The 25395-nt window shown below is 37.0% G+C and overlaps 2 protein-coding genes across 3 annotated transcripts in view; one reads left to right on the top strand and one right to left on the bottom strand.

Annotated features, from left to right (window-relative positions):
* The window catches only part of PDE12 (phosphodiesterase 12), an 18496-nt gene extending 5969 nt beyond the window's left edge, over nucleotides 1-12527 (top strand). Inside the window, exon 3 of the mRNA XM_067043846.1 lies at nucleotides 12274-12527. Within this exon, the coding sequence (XP_066899947.1) occupies nucleotides 12274-12389 (116 nt within the window). The 3' untranslated portion in view covers nucleotides 12390-12527. The remainder of the gene's footprint in view (nucleotides 1-12273) is intronic.
* ARF4 (ADP ribosylation factor 4) lies at nucleotides 3035-25395 on the bottom strand. 2 transcript variants are annotated; one of them, XM_067043847.1, is made up of 7 exons: nucleotides 20408-25395; nucleotides 13013-13093; nucleotides 12455-12564; nucleotides 7693-7764; nucleotides 6043-6168; nucleotides 4645-4677; nucleotides 3035-4274 (listed from the first exon to the last, which is right to left on the bottom strand). In XM_067043847.1, the coding sequence occupies exons 1-7, from the start codon at nucleotides 20472-20474 to the stop codon at nucleotides 4188-4190; spliced, it is 576 nt and encodes a 191-aa protein (XP_066899948.1). In that variant the 5' UTR covers nucleotides 20475-25395; the 3' UTR covers nucleotides 3035-4187. The 2 variants fall into 2 exon arrangements, with proteins under 2 accessions (XP_066899948.1, XP_058934038.1); XM_059078055.2 differs by lacking the exon at nucleotides 4645-4677.

Here is a 25395-nt window from a genome sequence, read left to right as displayed (position 1 = left end):
CTGTGACTGAATTTTTCCATTTAGATTTTTTTAGTACATTTAATTATAAAATATGGAAAGCAGCAACTCTGGTGAACCACATTTTATGATGTTACAAGTTCTTGCTATAGGAATTAACATTCTGAAAATTTTGTGTTATCAATTACAAACTACTAAGACTATTACAGAACACATTATCCTCTTAAATGAATTATTATACAGTTGCCAACTACAGACATACACACTGGTAGTTCATAATTCATTAGTGAACAAATCATTTCTAGCTATGTGATGTTCTTTAAAATTCTAGAAACTAAAATCAGTTGTTTCAAATTTTCAAGAACTTTACTGGTTGGTGACATTTTTGAGCATTAAAATGTGGTGGTTACAGTCCAAAGGTAGATCTCTGAGCAACACAATATAACAGGGAGAAGTCCAAAGAACACTACTGTGGGAAAATCTCCCTGGTGGAAATTGACATCTTTAGATCTCACATTCTCCAGCTATGAAATACAGGCAGAAATTTCCTACAAACTAGTCTGAGACAAAACCAAAACCTCTATGTAATGAAAGATAAAAGTATGCACTACTAGTTTATCATAAGACCCACATGGCAACTCAAGAGGGAAAATCTTTCCTAATAGCCAACCAGTTTTCCAAACATAATTCAAAAACATTCAAATGTGGGAATTCCCTGGCAGTCCAGTGGTTAGGACTCCGTGCTTCTACTGCAGGGGGCAGGTTCAGTCCCTGGTAAGGGAACTAAGATCCTGCATGTCACACAGTGCAGCCAAAAAAAAAAAAAAAAAAAAAAAAATCAATGACATTAAAAACAAGAAATCAATAGAGAAAATCAACTAAACCAAAAGCTGGTTCTTTGAAAAGACGAATAAAATTGATAAGCCTCTAGCCAGACTGAGGATACACATTACCATTATCAGAAATGAAACTTGAGGACATCACTACACATCCCATGGACTTTTAAAAGACAATTTGGGGACTTCCTTCCCTAATGGTCCAGTGGTTAAGACTCCATCCTTCCAATGTAGGGGGCTCGGGTTTGATCCCTGGTTGGGGAGCTAAGATCCAACATGCAGCACAGCATGGCCAAAAAAATAAAGGCAGTTTGATCCCAGTAAATATCTGGAAATAATTATTACTACATGAGATAATTCTGTGTATACACTAATGAAAATTAAGTCTCAGTAAATGAGACACTGATACTCTGGAAGATTAAGATAAACATTTCACTTAACGTTTTATTTTCATTGAAGAATATATAAGGTAAAGGGGGGAATCCATGGAAGCAAACATGTAACAAAATACCACCACAGAAAAGCAACTGAATGATTTGAGACAAAAGACAATGGGGAATATTATGGACGACAACAACAAAAAAGCCTATTAACAGAGGGACAGAAAACAGAAAATGGTTCTATCCTCAACTCTGATGCTGCTAGTCAGCCTTTAAGGGAACCACAATCCCTCTTCAGCTTCTCTGTTAATATACTTAACAATTTGACAGCGTATTTTTTAATCTGTGGGTATAATCAACTGTTCTGTATAATACAGGAGGGTCACAGAGACCTCTTTTTGATTGATCAACACTACGTTTAACATTTGTGTAAACAGTAAGCATTGAATATAGTGTCAAGTATTTCATAAAAGAGTACTGATCATGTCAATAAATTAGGACAGAGATAGTGATTTTATAAGTTTGCATTGTCTTCAAAGAATGTTAAAACACAGTGAAAGGCATTCTAGGGATTATCTCTCAATTTATACTTTTTCCCAAAGCATTTACTCACTTCTACTTGGAAAAAAATGGAACTTCTCAATTTAATTTAAAAACAAAAACAAAAAACTACCACCAGTACTGAAGAAAAAGAATAATTTCTTGGGGTAAAAACATGCCAAATCACCAAGTTAATGTTTTCTTTAAAAAATAAAAAGGAACAAACAATCTTGCAAATCTTTATTTAACCCATTTAGCAAAAATTAGGCAATTTTAGATTCCTAATGCAGTCATTTCCAACAATGGTAGTAATAAGAGCTGCCATATCTTGAAAGCAAGATTATATGGATTCTTTTTATTCTATCTTCAGAGTTCATGAAAGCATCTTTGACTTACTTGGTTTAGTTTTTTTAAATTAATACAACAATGCTAATTTAACTATGATCCTATCATTGAACCTCTGAAGTTTTGTATCCCCTAGTTGAACCCCATAAAAACCACACATACTATATACCCTCATTGTAGTTTTATCCAAGAAATGAGACCTTTCTTTACGCGGGCCTCTCACTGTTGTGGCCTCTCCCGTTGCGGGGCACAGGCTCCGGACGCGCAGGCTCAGCGGCCATGGCTCACGGGCCCAGCCGCTCCGCGGCATGTGGGATCTTCCCGGACCGGGGCACGAACCCGTATCCCCTGCATCGGCAGGCGGATTCTCAACCACTGCGCCACCAGGGAAGCCCGAGACCTTTCTTATTCGGAGGGAAGAAGGAAAAATTCATCCCGTGGGCTAGAGAAGATGCACTTACATGAAAAAAAACACAAGTTTAGCATACACTTTCTCCCAGTAACCTGTTTCACAATCACCAACTACTTAATTCTAAATTCCTTTCGCTTTGTCCAGTAGCTTTTTTTTGTTTTTTTTACAATTCAAATATACACATTATTTTACAAGCATGTATTGGCTTTGAAAACAAGATTCCAATCCATAAATTTATCTAAATCTAAGCCATTAATAATCATAAAAATGCAAGGTTTATGAAATACATAAAACGTTATAGACAAAAACTAAGTTACTCATAAGGTTACCAAGTTGAGCTCTTAAGAATTAACAGATGTAATTCATGAGGTACCCCTATGACAAAGATTTAGTCACTTTCTGCACAAGTTCTGAAATTTGTGAAGCTAAAAAAGAAAAGTGTTTGTGAACTTTGTTCTCCTACATAGGAGAGCAGCATCACTAAGTCTATGTATTATGAGATACAAAAAACACTTGAATTTTTTTTAAACAAATGTTAGCTGTGAAACAAACACATGCATACATACTTTGGGAACAGTTCATTTTATTACAGCTTTTTACTTTTGATCTGACTTTAGAAATGTACAGCATCAAAATGGTATTTTAATCAAAGAAAACTAAATTCTTGAAATTGCTCCTCACTCTGTTACACACATGATAGCAACCCACATTTTATTTCCAATTCAAACAATAAATAAACTCACTGGGATCTTTATTATTATTCACAGTATGTAATATATGCAAATCAACTAAGAAAAATCTATTTCAAACATCTTCAAGACTCAAGAAAAACAAACACCATTACATGTTTTATCATTTTATTAGGAATAATTCCAAATGGGTTATGAAGAAAACTTATTCATTGAGTCTGATGAGTTTTCCAAAACTCTTAATGAAGACATGTTTACCAACAAACAATAAAACATCAGCAGAACTACCATATACTGGGCCAAGAGTCAGGCTGATACCAAAAGCAACATGCAACATAAAAAAGATACAATATAAAGGAAGACAATCTGCTGAGTATTAAAAATCATCTCAATATGAACTCTTTGCAACTAGCACAGAACTAATTAGCTATCAAATCCAAACCACACCAAGGTAAGCTTGGCTGATGGAAGCCAGGAGTTAATAATGGGAGGGAAATATAACTTCCTCAGTGCAAAAGATCTGAATAGTGTTTTGGAGCGTTTCCCTGGCTGGTACAAGCAGTATTAAAAAATCTTTTTTGGCAAGGGAGAAAAATAAATACAAATGGAATGCTACATTTTTAAAATCAGCAGACTGTCCCAGGAATGATAAAGGTATCAGTAAAGTAGCAAGGGGATAACTTTAAAACATTATTTGTTGTGGGCTCAAAAAAAACATTCAAAATGGATTTATTTAAAGATGTCACATTAGCTATGTCCAGGCATTTAGGCTTAAGGGAAGTAAAATTAAAAGAGGACACCTTTTTTCCCCCAAGTTAAGAGAATTTTTTTAAAACCAAGCATATTGCTAAATGGCAACATTATACTTGGTAAACAATAATTGGCAACAAAATAAGTTTAAATGCTATAATATTCTGCCCAAACCAGTCCCACATACTGTTTAATAACCAAGATGCAAACTAATTTTGTTGTAACAAGCCTAGACCAATTCTATCAAACATGTCCTTGGTTAGATATCCAGTTTCATTTAACGTTTTGAAAGCTCATTTGACAGCCAGTCAAGTCCCTCATACAGACCGGTTCCTTGTGTAGCACAAGTGGCTTGAACATACCACTGTAAAGAAAGGACAATAAGAAAACACTTGATTAATATAACCAGTGTTTAAAGTTCCTTACTCAGAAAATTATTTTCCAGGGGTATTAGTGAGCAGGTGCCATAAATGTATAGAGAAAGAGGAAAAATACATAAAGCCATAGAAACTAAAGTTGTAAATCTGTTAAAAGTATCATATTTCACAAATGATTAATTTTATATTTAATGACCTCAGTAACTGTATAGATTAGAACTGTTCTCCTACCTCTTGCTTCTCACAAAACTCCTCTCAGATCTAAAGCTACTACTACCCATTCATTACATTTAACCAACTACTACTTAATCTGAAAAGAAAATTCATGGGAAGATTAGTAACAAATAAACTACCCACCTGGTCCTTATGATGCTCTTGTTTCCCACAAAACTAAGTTCAGAGTAGAAGAGGCAAAATTTTGAAAGAGTAGGGATTATTGACATTTTAGAGGCAAGCTTTTTCGGGAATTTCACTATCTTTAGTCTCATGTACCCCCACAAGTTCCAATAAGTAAAATGTTTATAAATATTATCTTCAGTAACTGTATGAAAATGAAAAGTTTCAAGTAGCGAGAAAAAGACCTAGAAAGCAATTTAATTACCTTTCAGAGATGGTTTATTAATTTTCTTTATTGACCAGTTTTATTTTGCCTTAAAATAAAGACCTTGCTTTCATGTTGCAAAGTCACTTCAATTCTACCATATGCTGCCAATTATTTCTTTAATACCAAAGACCCCAATAACCTAGAAGGCTGGGAAAAAGGCATGAATTCATATCCTCATAGCATGGAAAACTGCATCATTTACAGTCTATCTTATTTAAATTGGGCTGGGACATCTTAAACACTGTATACAGTTATTGCCACACCACAGTTTCACCTTGTTGATAAGTTAATGAAAAACTACTGTAAAGCACAAACCACAATAATAGTTTGTGATATCATCTTTATAAATAAAACAGTATATTGTATTTTGCCAATATTTAAACCACTGATCTCAAATGATAAAGCTATTGGAGAGTAAGTAGGTATTTTTTATAATTTTAAACTCAAAACTTGTTTAACATCATAATTACAGATCCCTCTATAAGCTCTTAGCGCTACCACACACACAGTACAAAATATTATCTAAAATATGGCTGCTAAATATTGCAGTTTCAATAAGAAAACCCAATTACAAAATATCTGCTGCAGAGTTATATAAAAGATAAAATTTTAATTAAGACTATCAATAATCTTTAGATATTACAATTCTCTTACAGTACAGTTTTTCACATCATTATCAATACTAATCATTTTGAGGATAATGTTAACAAAAGTCAAATGAAATAAAGATATTTAAAACCTTTGGATCCTTAAAGGATATATATTAAAAAGTTTAAAATGGAGAAGATATCAACATACTTTAAAGTTGAATACAATATTTACAAAGGTTTGAAATAAAGCCTGAAAGGGCTCATTTTTATATAAGCAAGAGTCTCTTACTGTAGTGTTTTTTGTCTTTTGCTTTTGGCTGTGCTGCAAGGCATGCGGGATCTTAGTTCCCCAACCAGGGATCAAACCCGTGCCCCCTGCACTGGAAACACAGTCTTAACCACTGGACTGCAGGGAAGTCCCTTTAGTTTTTTAAATGATGTGCTCATCATCTATTTCAAAGGGGACAATTAACTAATAAATGTTTAAACTAAATATCAGCTTAAACAATTATCCTAATAATCTAATAGTCAGGAGGTTAACATGAAACTCCAAATACTTACTGTTCTGTTACGAAGAGACTGAAGACCTAATTTATCTGTCATTTCACTAATGGCCATAGCATTCGGCAAATCCTGTTTGTTTGCAAAAAGCAGCAACACAGCATCTCGCAACTCATCTTCCTGAAGCTGAAAATAAAGACATTAACAACTGCCAAACTGGAATCCAATTATTGTAACAAACTAAGTAACAAAAAAGGCTTCCTATGTATATACATCATTTATTCAACATTAAATACATTATCAAATATCAAATCAATAATCATACACCTTCAAGTAAAGCAAAACTACTTTCCAAGTCAATCATCCTACACTCCATTAAGGTAAATCATTCATTCAGTCTTGATGATCATCCATGGAGGGTCAGGATTGGCAAGAACAAGAAACACACATGGGAATAAACATTTATGGCAGGATCTTAAGGTACTCAGTAGTAAACATATTTAGACGATGATCTTTTTGGACTTTTATCTTTTCCAGCCAGTTGGATCAAAGGACAGTGGGAAAACAATATAGTGATTAGGGCATTAGTAGTATCATGCAAAATACAAGAATTATACCAAGAGCAGAAGCTGGTGGTAATGAAATACTGACATATGACACAACACTTGGAAACTTATGCTAAGTGAAAAGCAAAAAGTTTACAAAGGTAACAAAAGACCACATATTGTATGTGGTCAGGGTAGAATGGGGGAAGGAATGGGGAACAAATGCTAATAGTTATAGGATTTCTTTTTGGAGGTGATGAAAATGTTCTAAAATTCAACTGCGGTAATGACTGTACAATTCTGTATACTAGAAACCACTGACTTGTACATTTCAAATGAGTGAAGTTATGGTATGTGAACTATATCTCAATAAAGCTGTTTACAAAAAAAAAAAACAAAAAAAGAGTAGAAGGAGTAATAGTTAACTGAGACAAAAAAAAGCACCAGTTACACACATACTGGCACAATGGTTTTACAAACTGCACTCCAGTCTTAGGAGCACTGAATGAGAATATTTCAGTAAATATTTTACACCTACAAGTCTGAAACCATGACAACGTTCCTCTAGCAAAGTTCCTCAACAATTTCCCCCCTCAGGATTTTTAACAGTATGAACATATGAAAACATTTATCCAATATTTGGCAAGGCCAAAATGCCACCATCAACCAAAATGCTACATGCCTTAGGTGGAATTCTTTTATCATGGTTGCTATTATGAAACATTTTGAAGTATATTTTATAGGTATAGTATAGAGAAAACTGAACCCAATGACCTTGGGAACAAGGGATTTGAACCAGGATTCCTAGGTCACAAAAGATTCAAAACTGGAGATTTTATAATAGAAAATAAAAGACTGGACTAAAGTAAACATCCTCAACCAGAGATGTGCATCAAAATCACCCATGGAGCATTCTACAAACACACTGGGCCTTCCTCCCAGCTTACTGAAGTAACTGCTCATCCGTGAGTTTTTTTAAAAGCTCTACAGGAGATTTTTATGTGCAGTCTTAAGAACCTGTGATAATACAGTTTTTCAAAGTTCTTTCTAGCTCTAAAAAGTTGATTTATGTAATCAAATTACAGTTAAAATGTACCAACCACTAATACCACCATCACCCAGAAAAACATATCTTGGAAATGGTAAATTTAAAAACTATTCTCACCATTTTCTGCAGCTCTTCTGCTCCTTCCTGAATTCTTTCACGATCATTGCTATCTACCACAAAAATAAGACCCTGAAATAAATTAAAAGTTAAATTTAAAGCACACACTAAATATGAAACCTAAGTATATAGGCAGCAAAACCATATCAAGAGTTAATAACGTTAGGAAGAAAGTCTCCTTACAAAAAAAAGGGAAAAGACAGGGCATTACAAATTTGAGCACTATTTGTGATTTTAACTTATAAATGTTATTTCCAAAAAAAAAAATCTACCTCTTAACAACTGATCACCTTTTTCAACTATACTAAGAAGAATAAATTCTATCCCTTTCCCCTACCTTTGCACATTTAAATGCAGGTAAGTAGAAGTAACAAAATGGCCACAAAGTGGGCACAATAGGAAAAAGAACAATCCACAGATCCTAAGGATTCATGAATTTACTAACTGAATTACCTTATTCAAAAGCATGCACAAAATGAAACTAAAAAAAGAAGCGGAAGGAGTGCACTACAGTAGCTTTTAAATAGTTCATCAGGAAAAGACAGTGTTGCTCTAGAATGCTGCCTGCCAGCTCTAGAATCAGGAGAAGAAAGTCTGCAGCAAAATATATCAAGAAAAAGTCAAGGCTGACTTCATTGAATAAGAAAGTCTTAACAAAAAGGAAGGTAGTAACCATTCTTAAAGATATTCAAATATTAGAATTTTATACTACAAAAGAAGTGGAATTGGGAAGGAATTAGTTGAATTAAGACTTCCAAAAACTTTCAAATGGGAAAGTATAAATTTCAGTTAGAGAGAGACAGGGCAGATTAATTTTATAGCTTATTAAAATCTACTACTATTACACTAAAGTATATTCTTTAGTATATACACTAAAGTATTCTTCTTTCCCCACAACCCTGACCCCTAAGGTATTTTTAATCATTTGTCACTTTATCATAAACTGTGTTGTGTCACTACTGATTTGTGTAAGTCACCAGATTAAATCCACTGAGGGATTAATCCCCTCAGTATTACCATAGTACTGAGCTTGCCAGGGTACTTAATAATTATTTTAGGCTACGGTCATTAAATGACATAATTTCTTTTGGTCTAAAAACCTTCAAACCCATTTCCTTTATCTCTGCAGGAAATCATAATTTTAAACATCCTACCCTTTGAAAAAAATTTTGGTGCTTTTAGAGCTAGTGTGGCATAGTGGGAAGATACCATATTCAATGCTTTAGTTATATAAATTACCTAATCCTTGAACATGCCTCCTCTTCTATAAAATAAAATACCACCAATTTTTTAAGCCTACTTTAAACATAATTACAGAGGTATAAAAGAATCAAGCATTGTCCTTGGCATATCACGGGCATTTAGTAAATGTCTCCTCCTCTTCCTCCTATCCCCAAAACCACTCCTATTTAGAACCTACTTGTCTAGAAGAGGTAATGGCTCTAAAAGGGATCTAATTTTATCTAGACTACTTTATTGCTTTAAAATGCAAATAACGCTGTCAGTCCCAAAGTAACATTATTGAGAGGGAGGATTATTTGAGAAATAAATTCTAAGTTATTCACTTCCTGGGACAGCATAGAATCAAGAGTGTAGAAAAGCTAGGATTCTAAAGATAGCTACTCGAAGTAAACATTACTTAAAAGGCCAAATATTTAGAACAGGAAAATAATTTGAATTATATAATGAGGTAAGAGGAATTTACTAAAATAAACACTGTGTCCTGAATTGCTACTAAAAGTTAGAAGCATGGTTAAATGGAATAATTAGTTTCTTTTAAATTTTATAGCTAAAAGAACTGATCATGAATGCTGCAAAAGACAGCTTTAATAGCTTAGCTGTGATTATATCAGGCAACCTTGATGTAAAGCTTTCTCCAGCAGCCTTGAAGTCCCTAGGAAGTACTTGGATTTCTGTGGGGAAAGATTTTAAGATTTTTTTTTTTTAATTTGGACCATTTTAAACGTCTTTATTGAAATTGTTACAATATTGCTTCTGTTTTATGTTTTGGTTCCTTGACCGTGAGGCATATGGGATCTTAGCTCCCTGACCAGGGAAATGAACCCACACCCCCTGTATTGGAAGGCAAAGTCTTAACCACTGGACCGCCAGGGAAGTCCCAGAAGTACTTGGACTTTTGATTCTAAGGTGGTCCACAGAGGCCAGGAATGGGTCTAATTGCAAGTTAAAGTAAATTAAAAAGCATTCTAGGGGTTCCCTGGTGGCTCAGTGGTTGAGAGTTTGCCTGCGGATGCAGGGGACACAGGTTCATGCCCTGGTCTGGAAAGATCCCACATGCCATGGAGCGGCTGGGCCAGTGAGTCACGGCCGCTGAGCCTGTGCTCTGCAAAGGGAGAGGCCACAACAGTGAGAGGCCCGCATACCACAAAAAAAAAAAAAAAAAAAAGCATTCTAAACAAGTCTAGGGATAAGAGCAGGGTTACCCTTGGTCAAGAATTAAAGGCTTAAAAATAAAAACATGGAAACAACCTATACACCCATCGTAGATGAATGGATAAAGATGCAGTGCATATATACAATGGAATATTACTCAGCCACAAAAAAAGAATGAAATAATGCCATCTGCAGCAACATGGATGGACCTAGAGATTATCATACTAAGCGAAGTCAAAAAGAGAAAGACAAATACCATATGATATCACTTATATGTGGAATCTAAAATACGACACAAATGAACATATCTACAAAACAGAAACAGACTCATAGACATAGAGAACAGACTTGTGGTTGCCAAGGGGGAGGAGGAATGGGGGAGGGAAGGATTGGGAGCTGGGATTAACAGATGCAAACTAGTATACATAGGATGGATAAACAGCAAGGTCCTACTGTATAGCACAGGGAACTATACTCAATGTCCTGTGATAAACCATAATGGAAAAGAATATGAAAAAGAATACATATATGTATAACTGAGTCACTCTGCTGTACAGCAGAAATTAATACACTGTAAATCAACTATACCTCAATAAAATTTTTAAAAATAAAATAGAAAGAATTACAGGCTTAGGATTAGCAGTTTTACTTCATACCTAAATGTATTTAAAAAATATGTTCCCTAAGTGAAATGCCTATGACTTACTTTAAAATAATCCAAAAGGTTAAATACATTATAAAGGAGTACCGATTAAAGAATACTGGCCATATCCTAATAACTGAAGTTGGGTAGTATCAATAAATATGTGGGAGTTTACTATGCTATTCTCTACATTTGCATACATTCGAAAATTTCCATAGTCAAGTTTTTAAAAGCATGTAACTCATATCAAAACATCTTTCCTAACCACAGCTATGTTAATGAACAGAAATATTTTAATTTTTAAATAAAAAAGTATGTCATTTACTTAACATGACATGCAACTTAAACCTGGTTGTTCCAGCCACTCACGTAGGGTATTCACTGCCACCCGGTGGCAATAAACCTCACTTGTCTACAATGTTATAAGAGCTGGAGATCAAGAATGACATCTGTACATCTTAAACATATGAAGTGCTTCTAATATCATACATTATCTTTAAAAAATTTTATCAACTCCAGTAGTAAGCAAAAAATGGTAAGAAACCTCTCATGTGGTAGAAAACACCACAGAGTTGGGAACTACTTGAATAAAAAATGTAAAACAAGAACCAGCTCTCCACTCTTAATTAAGTCATTCCAAGCTTCAGTCTCCTCATATATAAGAGTTAGACTACCACAGTAGTTCTCAAGAGGGAGTAATTTTGTCCCCAGGAAATATTTTGCAATACGTGGACACATTTTTGGTTGCTGCAACTGGATTGGGTAGGGGAGACTACTACTGGCAACTAGTGTGTAAAGGCCAAGAATGCTGCTAAGCATCCTACAATGCAAAGGAGAGCCCTCCCCTCACTCAATGACAAAGAATTAACCCGTCTGAAATGTCAACACTGCTGCTGTTGAAAAACCCTGTACTAGAGCCTTGCTATTCAAAGTAAGGTTCCAAACCAGCAACATCAGCACCACCACCTGAGAACTTGCTAGACGTGAAGAATCTCAGGCCTTACTCAGCCAGGTCCCACTGAATTGATCTGTATTTTAACAAATACCCAGGTGATTCATATGCAGATTAACATCTGAGAAACACTACTGATGTCTAGTTTATATCCCCAGAGATTCTGATTCAAGTGGTCAGGTGTTATGATCAGGGCTTTGGGATTTTTAAAACTCCCCAGGTAATTTTAATGTGCAGTCAAATTTGAGAATTCCTGCTCTACAGGATCACTAAGGTCTCTACCATGTCAGCATTATACATACTACATGATAATACAAAAATCATGTACAAATCAACAAAGCAGATCTACCTTAATATATTTTTTCTTAATGTATTTTAATAAAGTAAACACTTAACTGGGTTAAATGAAGGGCTATTAATTGTATTACATTCATTTAAAACTACAATGACAGAAAGTTATACAGATCTTACTTCCTAAACTAAGAATGAAACCAACAGAACTACTGATGAAACATCTAATTCAACCCCAAGAACCACCCCACCCCATCTTCCAAAATATTACTACGATAATTATGTAACTCTTCTACCCTAGGTAATTTAGCCTACAAAGGCACGAATGAGAGTCCACTGAAGAACATGGAAGTAGTGATACGAAGAATGCCAACTCATGGAGTAAACACCAATAACCAAGTAAACAGTATATATTAACATAAACTTTGGAGCATGAAACATATAAAGAAAAGTTATAAAAATGTATAGCATTCCTAACTTACCTGGGTATTTTGGAAGTAATGCCTCCAGAGAGGCCTAATTTTATCTTGACCACCAACATCCCATACTGTGAAACAAATGTTCTTATATTCTACTGTTTCCACATTAAAACCTACAGAGGAAAAAGAAAAAAAAAGTTTGCTGTGAACAATGTCATTCAGAAAATAAACCCCTTTATTGTGGAATTCTCCCAGAATTGCTTTTTTTAAAGTCCTAACAGATAATCAACAAACGTAAAAACCCAAGACAGTTACAATGATGGCTATATGTCATTGTATATTTGTCCAAACCCAAAGAATGTAGGACAACCGTAAGGTATATGGACTTTGGGTGATTACGATGTGTCAATGTAGGTTCATCTACTGAGTGATGCTGACAATGGAGGAGGCTATGCACGTATTGGGGGAGTGGATATATGGGAAAACTCTGTCGTTTCCTTTCAGTTTTTCTGTGAACCAAAAACTACTCTGAAAAAAAAATAGTCAGAATTAAACTATATTCTATTTCACTTTATAATACATTATTATGATATAAATTAAAATCACTGTAAACTTTCTTACCAATGGTAGGAATGGTGGTGACTATCTCTCCTAACTTCAGTTTATACAGAATGGTCGTCTTGCCAGCAGCATCCAACCCAACTAGAAAAAGACATTTCAGATTTTAAATTTAGACCAAAAGCACACACTAAGAAACAGTTTTACAACAAATTTTTATTTTGAAAGCAAAAGCTGACTGGTCAAGGCACAAATGAGTTAGAAATGAAATCACCTCATTTCTGATTCCCAAAGTCAACACCTCCTACAAAAAGCCTTTCCATTTTTCTTTCTAGACCTAGAGAGACAGCACAAGGTCTAATCTCAAGATCTGCTTTGCCACACAGTAGTTGAACGGCTTTAAACAAATCACTTTAGGAAAGAGGCCAGAGAAATCAGCTATAACATAAGGGGACCAGATCAAGTAATCTAAGATGTCTTCCAATTCAAGTCCTCATTAATTCTATGAACTACTACCATTTTTAAAAACACAAATTATAAGCTGAATCAGAGAACACATAAGAACAAATTAAGAACTATCTTTAAGATTCAAAAACTCAATTTCCTTTAATATAACAAGCAAATTTTAGGTAAAAGGTCTTGATGCTACGGTAAAAATATATATATGTAAGAAAGAAAGATGAGGCCAATTTTACCCCTACCTAAATCCATTTCAACATCAAATATGCAGAAATGATAACAAAAGACTGGTTAATTTGGCTTGTAAAGAAGGCCTTGTCATAGTCATCTCCAATATAATGTCTAAATTATTAAAATAATTCCTTTGAGGCAGGCAGATATAAGTAGGGAGGAATGTACTTGTTTCCAAAAAAAAAAAAAAAAATCCATACTACAAGAAGGTATAGAAGAGGGTGAAGAGTAAATTAAATGTTTAAGTATGAAACTCTGAAAAGCTACATATTCTACATTGTTTGCTAAAGCCTGCATAAATGGAAGGTCAATATCTAAAAACCTCACTGAATATTATTGGTCTAAGGATATTTTGGCCACCTAGATTAACGGATTTTGAAAGGAATTCAACCAAGTATTGATTTAAGCAAGGATAGTTTTTCGTGTTTTTTGTTTGTTTTTTAAGGATAGTTTTGTTGTTGTTGTTTAATATTTATATCAGAGCATGACTTAGCACAGGAAATCCTTGCTTAAAAAAAAAAAAAAAGATCTCCCTGGAGACTAAGGCATTTTATGCTTTCTTACTCCTCTATTATCTGATCAAACTCTGTTCCCCACTTCTTCATACTGAGATTGTTTATTCTGTCCAAAATACTATGACACTTCCTAGTCAGAACAAGCAGCCCCCTCACTCACGGGCATAAGAAAAACCAACTGTTAACAGGAACTGTTTTATGTTTTAACTGCGAAACAGAAGAGCAAACATATCAAAAAACATAATTCTAAAAATATACAAAGAAATAAAAGCAGCTACTTTAGAGCTTGGCATCTTCAATAAAAATACAGAAAATGAGGAGGTGAACAACAGCATCTTTTCATTGTTAGAAAAAGCTAAGTCTTTTGAGAGCTTATGTCCTCCTCAGGAGATTTGGATCAAATTTTAAAATAAAGCAAAATTCACCTTTAGCTAAGTCCAAATACCATTAGCCCAGGTAGGAAGAACTGAAACTGAAATAATGATTAGAAAAAACACTTGCATTAACTTTTGATAACTATGGTACACACCAGTCCTCACTGGTGGTTCAACTTGACCTCAGACCTTAGTTTAAAAACAACATAGGGCTTCCCTGGTGCCACAGTGGTTAAGAATCCGTGTGCCAATGCAGGGGACACAGATTCGAGCCCTGGTCCAGGAAGATCCCACATGCCGTGGAGCAACTAAGCCCATGAGCCACAACTACTTAGCCCGCGAGTCACAACTACAGAAGCCCGCGCTCCACAACAAGAGAAGCCACCGCAATGAGAAGCCTGCGCACTGCAACAAAGAGCAGCTCCCGTTCGTCGCAACTAGAGAAAGCCCGTGAGCAGAAACGAAGACCCAACGCAGCCATAAACAAATAGATAGATAGATAGATAAAGTGTTTTATAAATGCAAACCAGAAGGTTTTTTTAAGGTATTTCTATTGTGAGATTTAAGATGCACAAATTAATGTATATCATCACTCATTATATAGTTCCTCACTCAAAAACATGTTGGTCTAACTATTCTGTGCCCCTTTAGTGATTTCTTAAGTATGTATTTCCTTAATGTTGCAATATTTGGCAATGAAATTTCTCCACAAAATGAAACTATAACCAATTCTCAACTAGCCAGGATAAGACTCTAATCTGTACAGTCCAGTAATGTCCTCCCCTCCCTCTCACCCTCATAAACAAGTACTGTTTTGAAAGATATACTGGAATTACTTGTTCTCCTTGACTGGATCTGCACTTTGACCAAAGTGTTAAAAGCAGCAAAACTTTCCCCCAAATCTTTGCCGATCATTAAAAAGTATGTCTACCAAATTATGGCAGCAAGAAATACTTACATTTTAAGTTTAAAAATTAGATTCGAAGTATCTCAACTTGGAGAAAAAACCAAACACAGAAAAGAAAAATACTGAGAAGAAAAAAGTATATTTTCAGTTAGGCTATTTTTCTTCATGTTTTATCTTTCAAATTTTCTACAAGGAAGCTTGAAAAAAAACTTCATAATTTTTCAATAATTAAAAATTGAGTGCTTATTGTGTTCCAAACACAATACTAGGCGATTCCATACATTTTGCAATTTAATTCTCACAATAACTCTCCATTTCTCAGATGTAAAATGTGAGGTTCAGAAACATCCCCAGAATCACAGGAGTAGTAAAACAGATTTTAAAACCCTATGTCTTTTGGAGAAATTAGATCCATACATAGCTGTGGGAATGTAAAATGGTGTAGCTGCTATGAAAAAGTTTGTCAGTTCCTCAATATGCTAAACATAGTTAACAATGACCCAACAACCCTATTCCTAGCTTATCTACCCAAGAGAATTAAAAACATATGCCCACCCAAAAACTTTTCATGAATGTTCACAGCAGCATAATTCATAAAAACCAAAAGTGGAACAACTACATTTCCATCAACTGATGAATGATAAACAAAATGTGGAATATATCCATACAACAGAATTACTACTCAGCCATAAAAAAGAATGAAGTACTGATACATGTTATAATATAGATGAATCTTGAAAACGCGCTAAGTGAAAGAAGCTAGACACTAAAGGCCACATATTGTATGATTCTGTTGTATGAAATATCCTAAATAAACGAGCCCATACAAACAGAAAGCAGAAGAGTGGTTGCAAGAGGGAGGGGTGAGGAGGGGAGTGACTGCTAACGTGTGTGGGGTTTCTTTCTGGGCTGATGAAAATGTTCTAGAATTAAGACAGTGGTAGGAGTTCCCTGGTAGCCTGGTGGTTAGGATTATGGGCTTTCACTGCCCCGTGGTCCAGGTAGATCCCCAGTCGGGGAACTGAGATCCTGCTAGCTGTGCGGTACTGGGGAGAGGGACAGTGGTAATGGTTACACAACTTTATGAATATACTAAAAACCACTGAACTGTATGTACACTTTTAAGGAATAGTACATGAATTACATCTCAGTTTTTTTAAAATTAAAAACAAACAATCCTAGGTCTGATGCTAGAGCTCTCAAATAGTACTTGTATATTGCCATCCTGCCCTTAGGGTTTTTTGGTGGACACACACTATCTTAATATTTTATCTAATTCCTCAGAGGTTTGACCATCAAAACTGAAACTGAGGCTACCAGATGTACAGAAAAACTATAATGACTTCGAGTTTTGCTTCTATCTAGCAGGTCAGGAATATCAGCACTTTGACCAGTGTGTTAATTAACAGCAAATTATCAGTCTCTGATAGTCATACTTTATAATAATGCAGGAGGGTACACCTAAGGGTGGCTGTATCAACTTCTAATGGCATGAAGCTAAGGATTTTTACCTTTTCTATTGTTTTTCTATATCACATAACTAATCAGAAGACCCCCCCCTTTTTTAAGGCTGGCAATTATGTTTTCAACTAATGACCTAAGAAGATGGTCATAATAAACTAAGTCAAGAAGGACTACAATTTTGGAGAAACAAAAACCTCCTCTTAAAGGCTGAGAGTAAATATAACAAATATTAATAGTGGAATGGTGGAATGATAAGAAATTATCACTTTATTGTTTTTCATGTTTTCTAAATTTAACAAAAAGGACATTATTTTTAGAATCAGGACCAAAAATTTTAAATTAAATAGTAAATGTATTTACAAGATATGCTAGGAAAAAAGTATGAGACACCACTCACTTTAAAATACTGTTAGTATTTTTCAAATTGGCAAAACATCCTTTCCTCCGAAACCTCTCTGGTCCCAAAAGCCAGTCACATGAAAGACAACACAAAACTACACTGGTATTAGCAATCTTTTCGAAAGCAATACTTTCTCAGCTTTTCAACAGGCAAGAACTTGCAAGTTCAAAGAGAGAAGAATTAATAATTCCTCTACAGAACATATTGTTTCAAATATAAACAAATCTGTGGAGTCATTTACCAAAATTACATCTCATCACAGATATGGAGATCAGACTTAAAACAGGATAATGACGGACTACATGAGAAATCTAAGGTGAAAACTGGTCATCTTTGAATTTAAGCTCAATAATATCATTTACAAGACTTTTTTCTGTAAAACTACAAAAACTACAAAATTTCTGTCAATCTATAGTTTAAGTGATGTTACATTTGATACACCGTGTTGATTTTACATTTTTTAATTAGGGAATTCCCTGGCAGTCCAGTGGTTAAGACTCCATGCTTCCAACACAAGGGACACGGGTTCGACCCCCGGTCGGGGAACTAAGATCCCGCATGCCTCACAGCACGGCCAAAAAAAAAATTTTTTTTTAATTAGTTAACATAAGCTGCAACATCAAACACCTTTTAAAATTACTTTAAATTTTGGGAAAGTGTGTACAAATAAAATTTTAAACTTCTCCAACAGTAATTTGGCAAACCAGATTCAATAGCTACCTGCTATCTTTCAACAACATTTTAAAATGGTCACTGACTCAAGAAAGCATGAATTTTACCTAAGCCATATAAAGAAAAAGGAAGAACACATGTCTGTCAGAGAAAATTAATATGGAAAAAACAATTATTAATTGGTAATTCTAAACTAGGATAGGGGCAGACACATTAAGAGTGATCTATTATATATGCTATCACTCATAAAGCTAGATATAAAAATCTAAGAATGATCAAACCTCCAAATCACCTATTTCACTATCCATACACATATTCCCCATATGGTTAAACGATGAGCTACCATAAAAGGTGACCTTGTGACTAAACTGTTTTTAATCAAGGAAACCTAATTATCCTCAGTTAAAGTGCAAAACAGGGCTTCCCTGGTGGCGCAGTGGTTGAGAGTCCGCCTGCCGATGCAGGGGACACGGGTTCGTGCCCCGGTCCGGGAAGATCGCACATGCCGCGGAGCGGCTGGGCCCGTGAGCCATGGCCGCTGAGCCTGCGCGTCCCGAGCCTGTGCCCCGCAACGGGAGAGGCCACAACAGTGAGAGGCCCACATAACGCAAAAAAAAAAAAAAAAAAAAAAAAAGTTCAAAACAAGAATAGCAAACCTGAGTAATAAAACATTTAACATGAATGAATAATTTCAAATCATGACTTCTATTCCCTGCAAAGTTACTTTTCTTCTTCCATTTTCTATCAATCATTTCTGGGGAGTAAGGGGGAGAAATGCTTCCCTAATATAGTAAATATATGAAAGTGCTTATAGAGTATATAGGTCTACCTTTCTTCTCCATCTGAAACTGTCAGCCATCACAAAAAACTAGTGAAATGAGAAACAATTTATTTACAAAAAATCTTAAGTAAAATATTACATATTACATTTCAAATATAACACACTACATTTCCAGGAACAGAACCATGTACTAGTTAATCTCTTTAAGGAACAGACTGGAAATTCATTTAGCACAGTCCAAAGTTCTCCCAGTGACTTCAGATCCTTTTTTAGACGGTCGATTTTCAGGTATTTTTAAAGCGTAAATAATATGCTTACCCTGCTAAAATAATTCTTTTTCATAACTGAAATCTGACAAACTTTGAAAGAGAAAACATTTTGATTTATCTTTGTGAATGAATTATCAACAATTGTTTCATGGACTGTGAATAAGTTGCAATAAGAGGAAAGTGAAAAAAGAACCAAATGTGCACACCCTTAATCTTCATATACCTTGAAATACTACTGAACCTTGCTTTGGGAAACTTTCAAATAAAACCTCCCCCACTGCACTTCTCTAGAAAACAAGCTAATGAACCAAAAAAAATTCAATGTTTAAAGTTTGCGAGTCTCATTATAGCATTATTTAGGTTCATGGAGCTTAGCTGTGATGTAAAGACTACTCACTGTACTATGGGGGAGGCGTTGCTTACATCACTCAAGTGAGAAGCCCCTTCTCCCTCAGGAGAGCGAAAAACCGACCCTAAAAAGTAATTTTTTAAAAGCCCATTTTCCATAAGAATTTTAAAAAACACCCTTGTATTTACTGCTTAACAAGGCCTCCCTGAAATTATGCGTCAAGATGTTCACTTACTGAAAATTCGTCACCGGCTTAAAAAAATTAGTTCCTAAGCTTTTTTTTTTTCATTAAACTTTAGCCAGCTGGATAAAAATTACATAGTTTGAAAACCAACGAGAGTAAACCAAATATATTTAGCTCATGAGAATGACCAAAAGAAACATTCATGATAAACTCAGTTTTCAGGAACATTAATAAGGAAAAGAAAAAAATATGAGGCGGAATCCTGAGCGAAGCAAAGTTTAGCGAAGTGAGCGCTGAGGACTCCGGACTCTACTGAAACCGTGGGTGCTCCCCTGCCACCGCACTGGGGCCGGTCACTTCCTGCCCCGGCCAGCTCCGGGCTCTCGGCGACCGCTCGCTCACACACCATTGGAGTGTGCAGAGTGTGTACACGGGGCAGAAAGGGGGAGGAGGAAGGCTGGAATCGCTCGGCCTCCCTCCCGACCGCTGCCCACACCCGGGGAAGAGGGAAACCAGATCGCACTCACAGAATGGGCCTCACCAGTGTCTTTCGGGTTCCGCAAGATCCGACAGTTCGCTACTCTCACATCTCCGCCCAACTGTGTCGGGCTTTCAGTAAGACCGCGGAGAGAAAGCCAAACCCAGAAGGAGGAAACCTTGCCCGCGGCCCCGTTCCAGCCTCTTCGACAGATCTCGGGAGACCGCCCACCCTTCGCCCCATTGTTCCCCCTTAAGAATTCCTCCCGACCCCCAGCCCGCCGCCCCTCCCCCACCACAGCTGACGGGGGGCGGGGGGACAGGCCCCGAGGCCGCCCCACCAGGGCCTGGCCTCTTCCCTCGGCCCCTGACTCACCCATCAAAATGCGCATCTGCTTCTTGCCGAAGAGACGGGAGAAGAGAGAGGAGATAGTGAGGCCCATGGCGGTAGTGGCACTTGCGATGGGCAGAAGCAGAAGGGGTTTGGCGCGACCCCGAGCCTTCTTTCACGCTCCTGGCAAACTCAGGAAGGAAAGAGGAGCTGAGAGCCGCAGGGACGTCTCGCCAGCCGGTGTGTAGGACAGAGCTCCCCTCCGGGGCAGGAATTAGAGGGGTGGTGACCTGCTTGACGACTGGCGGAGCAGCTCCGGCTCTGGCGTTAAACCTTCGGCTGTGCCACGTCACGCGGCAGCCGCGGCGACTCCGGCAGCGGCCCGGCCCCTCCAACGCGGACAGAATCGCGTCACCGCCGCCCCATCCCCCTGCGCTTCCGGCGCTGCCCGAACCAGTGCGCCTGCGCACCAGGGGAATTGGCCATCTTCGCTGACGTGCTCCGCTGGCTGGCGTCACCCCCCGGACGTGGCTCCTGGAGGTGGGCGAGGCCAGTTAGCCCCTGTGTAAAGGGCGACGGACACAGTCCCACACTGCCTCGCTTCGTTATGTCCAATCAGACTCAAGGAGGGACGTTTCTGCGCAGAGAAATGCATCCTGGCGGTTGTATTCCTTGCTTCCGGAAAGGCGGGCTGTGCATTATGGGTTTGGTAGTGAACCTCTGTTCTTTCCGCCCTTTGCGCGCGTCCTTTTCAAGGGAACGCGCGTTGGGGATTTCCTGCTCTACGAAGGTACGCGGTTCATGCACGGTACCACACACTTGCCCTAATGGAGGGGTGAAAACGGGCCCTGCTTTCCCAAGAGATAACTTGTTAAAAGCCGACGTGCAGAGGAAGAGGCTGTAGCAACCCAATATGAAGCTAGGCCTAAACACCTTGGCCCCCACGCCAGGTCATACTGAAGATCCCTAATCCTTTGTCAAAATAAGAGAACTCCGAGACATTTTCGTCGACTATTGAAGCTTTTTAAGAGAAGCCAGCGGGGAAGGCTTTTCTTGTATCTCTTCTCTCCCAGAAGAAGCATGGAAGATTTATTCCCGATGTTAAGAAAGTGGAAAGCCTCCTCTCTTAAAAAATATTTACGATCTTAGTGTTTTCCTGACTACAAAATAAGGTATACATCTTGTTTAAAATACATATATCCGTAAGTTCCCCACAATCTTCACCACCTACATACCTCCTCCATACTGTTGGTGCAGTTTAGGATTAGTAGCACCCCCGACCAACACCCTTATGCTGGTTAAGTCATGCTCACCCACCTCTCAGATCTGTTTAGAGTTTAACTCCCTGGGAAAATACATTCTTGACCTCCTAACTAAATTACTCAGGCTCAAAAAAATTATAACTGCTCTTCACAGTTATGATTTCACAATATTACTGCTGACAACCCTCTTCCCCTCTCCCACTTGTCTGATAACTCTAGAAGGCCGGCCTCTAGCCGGTTTTTATATTACATTGTTTTCGCTGGGCTTGGGCACACCGCGAAACTCACATATGGTTGAATGATAGAGGGGTAGCTGAATAAACTATGGTGTATCCATTACTATTCCTGAGAATACTCTCAGGAGTTAAAGGGATGTAGAACTATAAATTCTAATGAAAAGATCTCCAAGACACAGTTACTGAAAAAACGCCAAATAATGACTAAGTACCGTGAAGGAATATAAAAATGTAGATTTCACCCGGGGTGGGGTGTGTGTGTGTGTGTGTGTGTGTGTGTGTGAATGCAGAATAACTTTCAAGTAGAATCTGCAGTAATGATAGTTACTGGTTACCTGTCTAACCTGTGTGGACGGAGGAGGGCACCTTCCCCAGAGTGAGGGAACCTAGCTTGGGGGTGGTAGTCAAAAGAGCTTTATCTATACTTTTAAAAGTCCGCTTTATTGAGATATAATTTACATGCAACAAAATTCACCAATTCTAAGTGTACAATTCTATGAATTTTAACAAATGTATACAGTAGTGTAGCCAACACCATAATCATGATATTAATCATTTATATTACCCCCAGAAGTTCTCTCATACTCCTTTCTAGTCGTTCTCTTCCCTCACTTCAAGCCTCTGGCCTACCACTGATGTGCTGTCACTATCGACTTGCCCCTTCCAAAATTTCATGTAAATGGAATACTACAGTATGTAGTCAGTCTTCTGTGTGTGGGCTCTTTCTCCTAGCAGAATGGTTTTGAGATTCATCCATGTTATAGCATGTACCAATACTTTGGTCTTTTTTATTGCTGAGTAATATTCGATTGTATGGATATACTACAATTTCTTTATCCATTCATCAATTGATGGCCCATTGGGGTTGTTTGAAGTTTGGGACTTTTATGAATAAAACTGTTTGAAAATTTGAGTTCAAGTGTCTGTGAATCTGTATTAATTTATTTTTACAAGATGAATTTATTCACACACATATGTAATTTTAAAAATAACCTTTTAATTCAATGAATAAGTTCACCACTGTTTCACATTTATTCTTCCAGATTTTACTCTCTGAAATATTAACATCCCTATATAAATATTAATGGGATTTTATACTGCTAAGCAACTCCTTTTTCAATTTACTAATATACTGTGGCCATTTTAAAATATCAGTACTTACAGATTTAACTCATTCTTTTTAAGGGTTGCATTTCATTGTATGCATGTAAGATAATTTATTTAACTGATCTATCAAATTGTAAAACATGAATTTCTTTGATCAAAATTCCACTTTCAATAATTTATGGTACCAAAATATCCCTCAAGTTTCCTACGTGATACTTGTAAGATGTTCAATGTTCATTACAGCACTGTAATGGAGAAAACTGGAAACATCATTTAAAATAAAAAAATATATTTTTTTGGCCGTGCAGCTTGTGGGATCTTAGTTCCCCGACCAGGGGAATCCATGCCCTCGGCAGTGAAAGCGTGGAGTCCTAACCACTGGATGGCCAGGGAATTCCCAAAACAAATATTTAAATACTCCTTTGTTTCTTTTCCTTACTGGTCACTAGTCCAGACATTCCAATTTTGCTTTTGCTTTGCTGCAATTTTATGAATTTATGACAGTAATAAATGAAGACAGTTATTAGACCCATTGTCAGGATAAAGATTTAATTTCTTTTCCTAATAGTGCTATCCTAGGCGATTCTGAAGTTGCTTATTCCAGCAGGTGAATTCTGCAGGATGGTGTTGAATAAGATAAGAAAAACCCGCGAAGTTTCAAAAAGAGTAAGCTTTACATTGTTGAAGGCCTACTGAGTAAAACTATGTTTGGTAGAATTACCCTTCAGAAACTGTCATTTCTCAGGAGTGACCCTGAGCAATCAAAACCAAAACCTTCTTTACTCAGGTGGATAAGGTAAAGCCACTTCACAGATTACAGTGGGTTTATTCTGTCCCCCCCCTTTTTTTAAAATTTCCAAATGTTCCAATAACAACATTCTTAAGCAAGGTGAAATTAAATTTCACTTAAATATACAACATTTGAAGAACAGGGAAATGCAAAGGGTAAGCAACTGATTTTTGCACTCAGATTTTTAAACTCTTTAAAAGCAACTTAATAGACATGTTTATTAATTTCTGGTAGGCAACAAAATGCTATTTGATTTTGTAATAACTGAAAGTCTATGCAATTACCTGAGACATCCACATATTTTCCCAGAATTTGACTTAAATGGAATTATAGACTATATCTCCCTTTCTGAGAAGGAAACTTCCTTTTCACTGGAAATACGTATAAAGAGTTGCTTAGCAGTTGAATAACTTAAAATTGCATTTTGGAAGCTTGCTAGATAAAACAAAACATTCTTGTATCCTTTAAGTTTTTATGTCTGCTTTGAGTTTTTATAGAATTCCTTAAAACAATGTTCACCTGATCTAAGGGTCTTCTTAAATTGATTTTCTAAATTTCTCAAGACAAATGAAGTGGGTCCCCTTCCTCATAACTTTTTCCAAAATATAATCCATATGTTCTGCTTAGTTAAGCAAAACAGATGGAAAGAATCCTGATCTCCATCACTAACCTCTAAAACCTAAACCAAAAAATCAAATGAAGATGTCAGGAATAGATTTTTCAGATTTCCCTTTAAGATTTGCTACACATCGAGAAGCTAATGGAGGTTACAAAACAGGATAATGGCCCAGAGAAATGTCTCCATTGTAAAGATAAGGATAATCGGAGTCAGAGAGGTTATTAACCTGCCCAAGGTATCACAGCTAGTAAGAACTGGGATAAGAACCCATTTCTTCTCATGTCAACACCCTTAACCATAGTACTACTGCCTTTTTTTTTTCTTTTAAGTACACTTAAAAGCAAGGGTTCTCATATGGAACAAACAGAATGGAATACCTATTTTAATTAGTGTGAAGGAGCCTCCAAAAGATTTCGAAATTCCCAGATAGCCTCTTTGAAATACCTGTTGTAAAAGGCTAATGAAAAATCAGGTACAAAAGGTATCTAAAACAATAACTAGGTCTAACCCATTATACCCCCCTAGGCTTCCTCTTGGCCCCCAGGGCTTCCCTGGTGGCGCAGTGGTTGACAGTCCGCCTGCCGGTGCAGGGGACTCGGGTTCGAGCCCCGGTCTGGGAAGCTCCCACATGCCGCAGAGCGGCTGGGCCCGTGAGCCATGGCCGCTGAGCCTGCGCGTCCGGAGCCTGAGCTCCGCAACGGGAGAGGCCACAACAGTGAGAGGCCCGTGTACCGCAAAAAAAAAAAAACCCAAAAAACATTGGCCCCCAAAATGATGTCTCAATTTCAATCAACTGGGACACTGGAAAAAACTATCCTCAAAAACCCTATGTAAATTCTTCAGCATCAACTTAAATGGCCTCATATGGGTCCCTCCCAGAGCTGATGACTCTCTGAGGGATTTTCTGGCAAACTGTCTATGTATTTCCTTAAACAGCCAAGGGGAAACAAAAATTAAAATTGATGAGGTTATTGAATACCACCAGAAATATTTATTGTTTGTCCTGGATGAAACCTGAC

The sequence above is a fragment of the Kogia breviceps genome, chromosome 10 (assembly GCF_026419965.1).
Source record: "Kogia breviceps isolate mKogBre1 chromosome 10, mKogBre1 haplotype 1, whole genome shotgun sequence".
Taxonomy (NCBI): domain Eukaryota; kingdom Metazoa; phylum Chordata; class Mammalia; order Artiodactyla; family Physeteridae; genus Kogia; species Kogia breviceps.
This window is presented reverse-complemented; position numbering and strand designations above follow the sequence as displayed.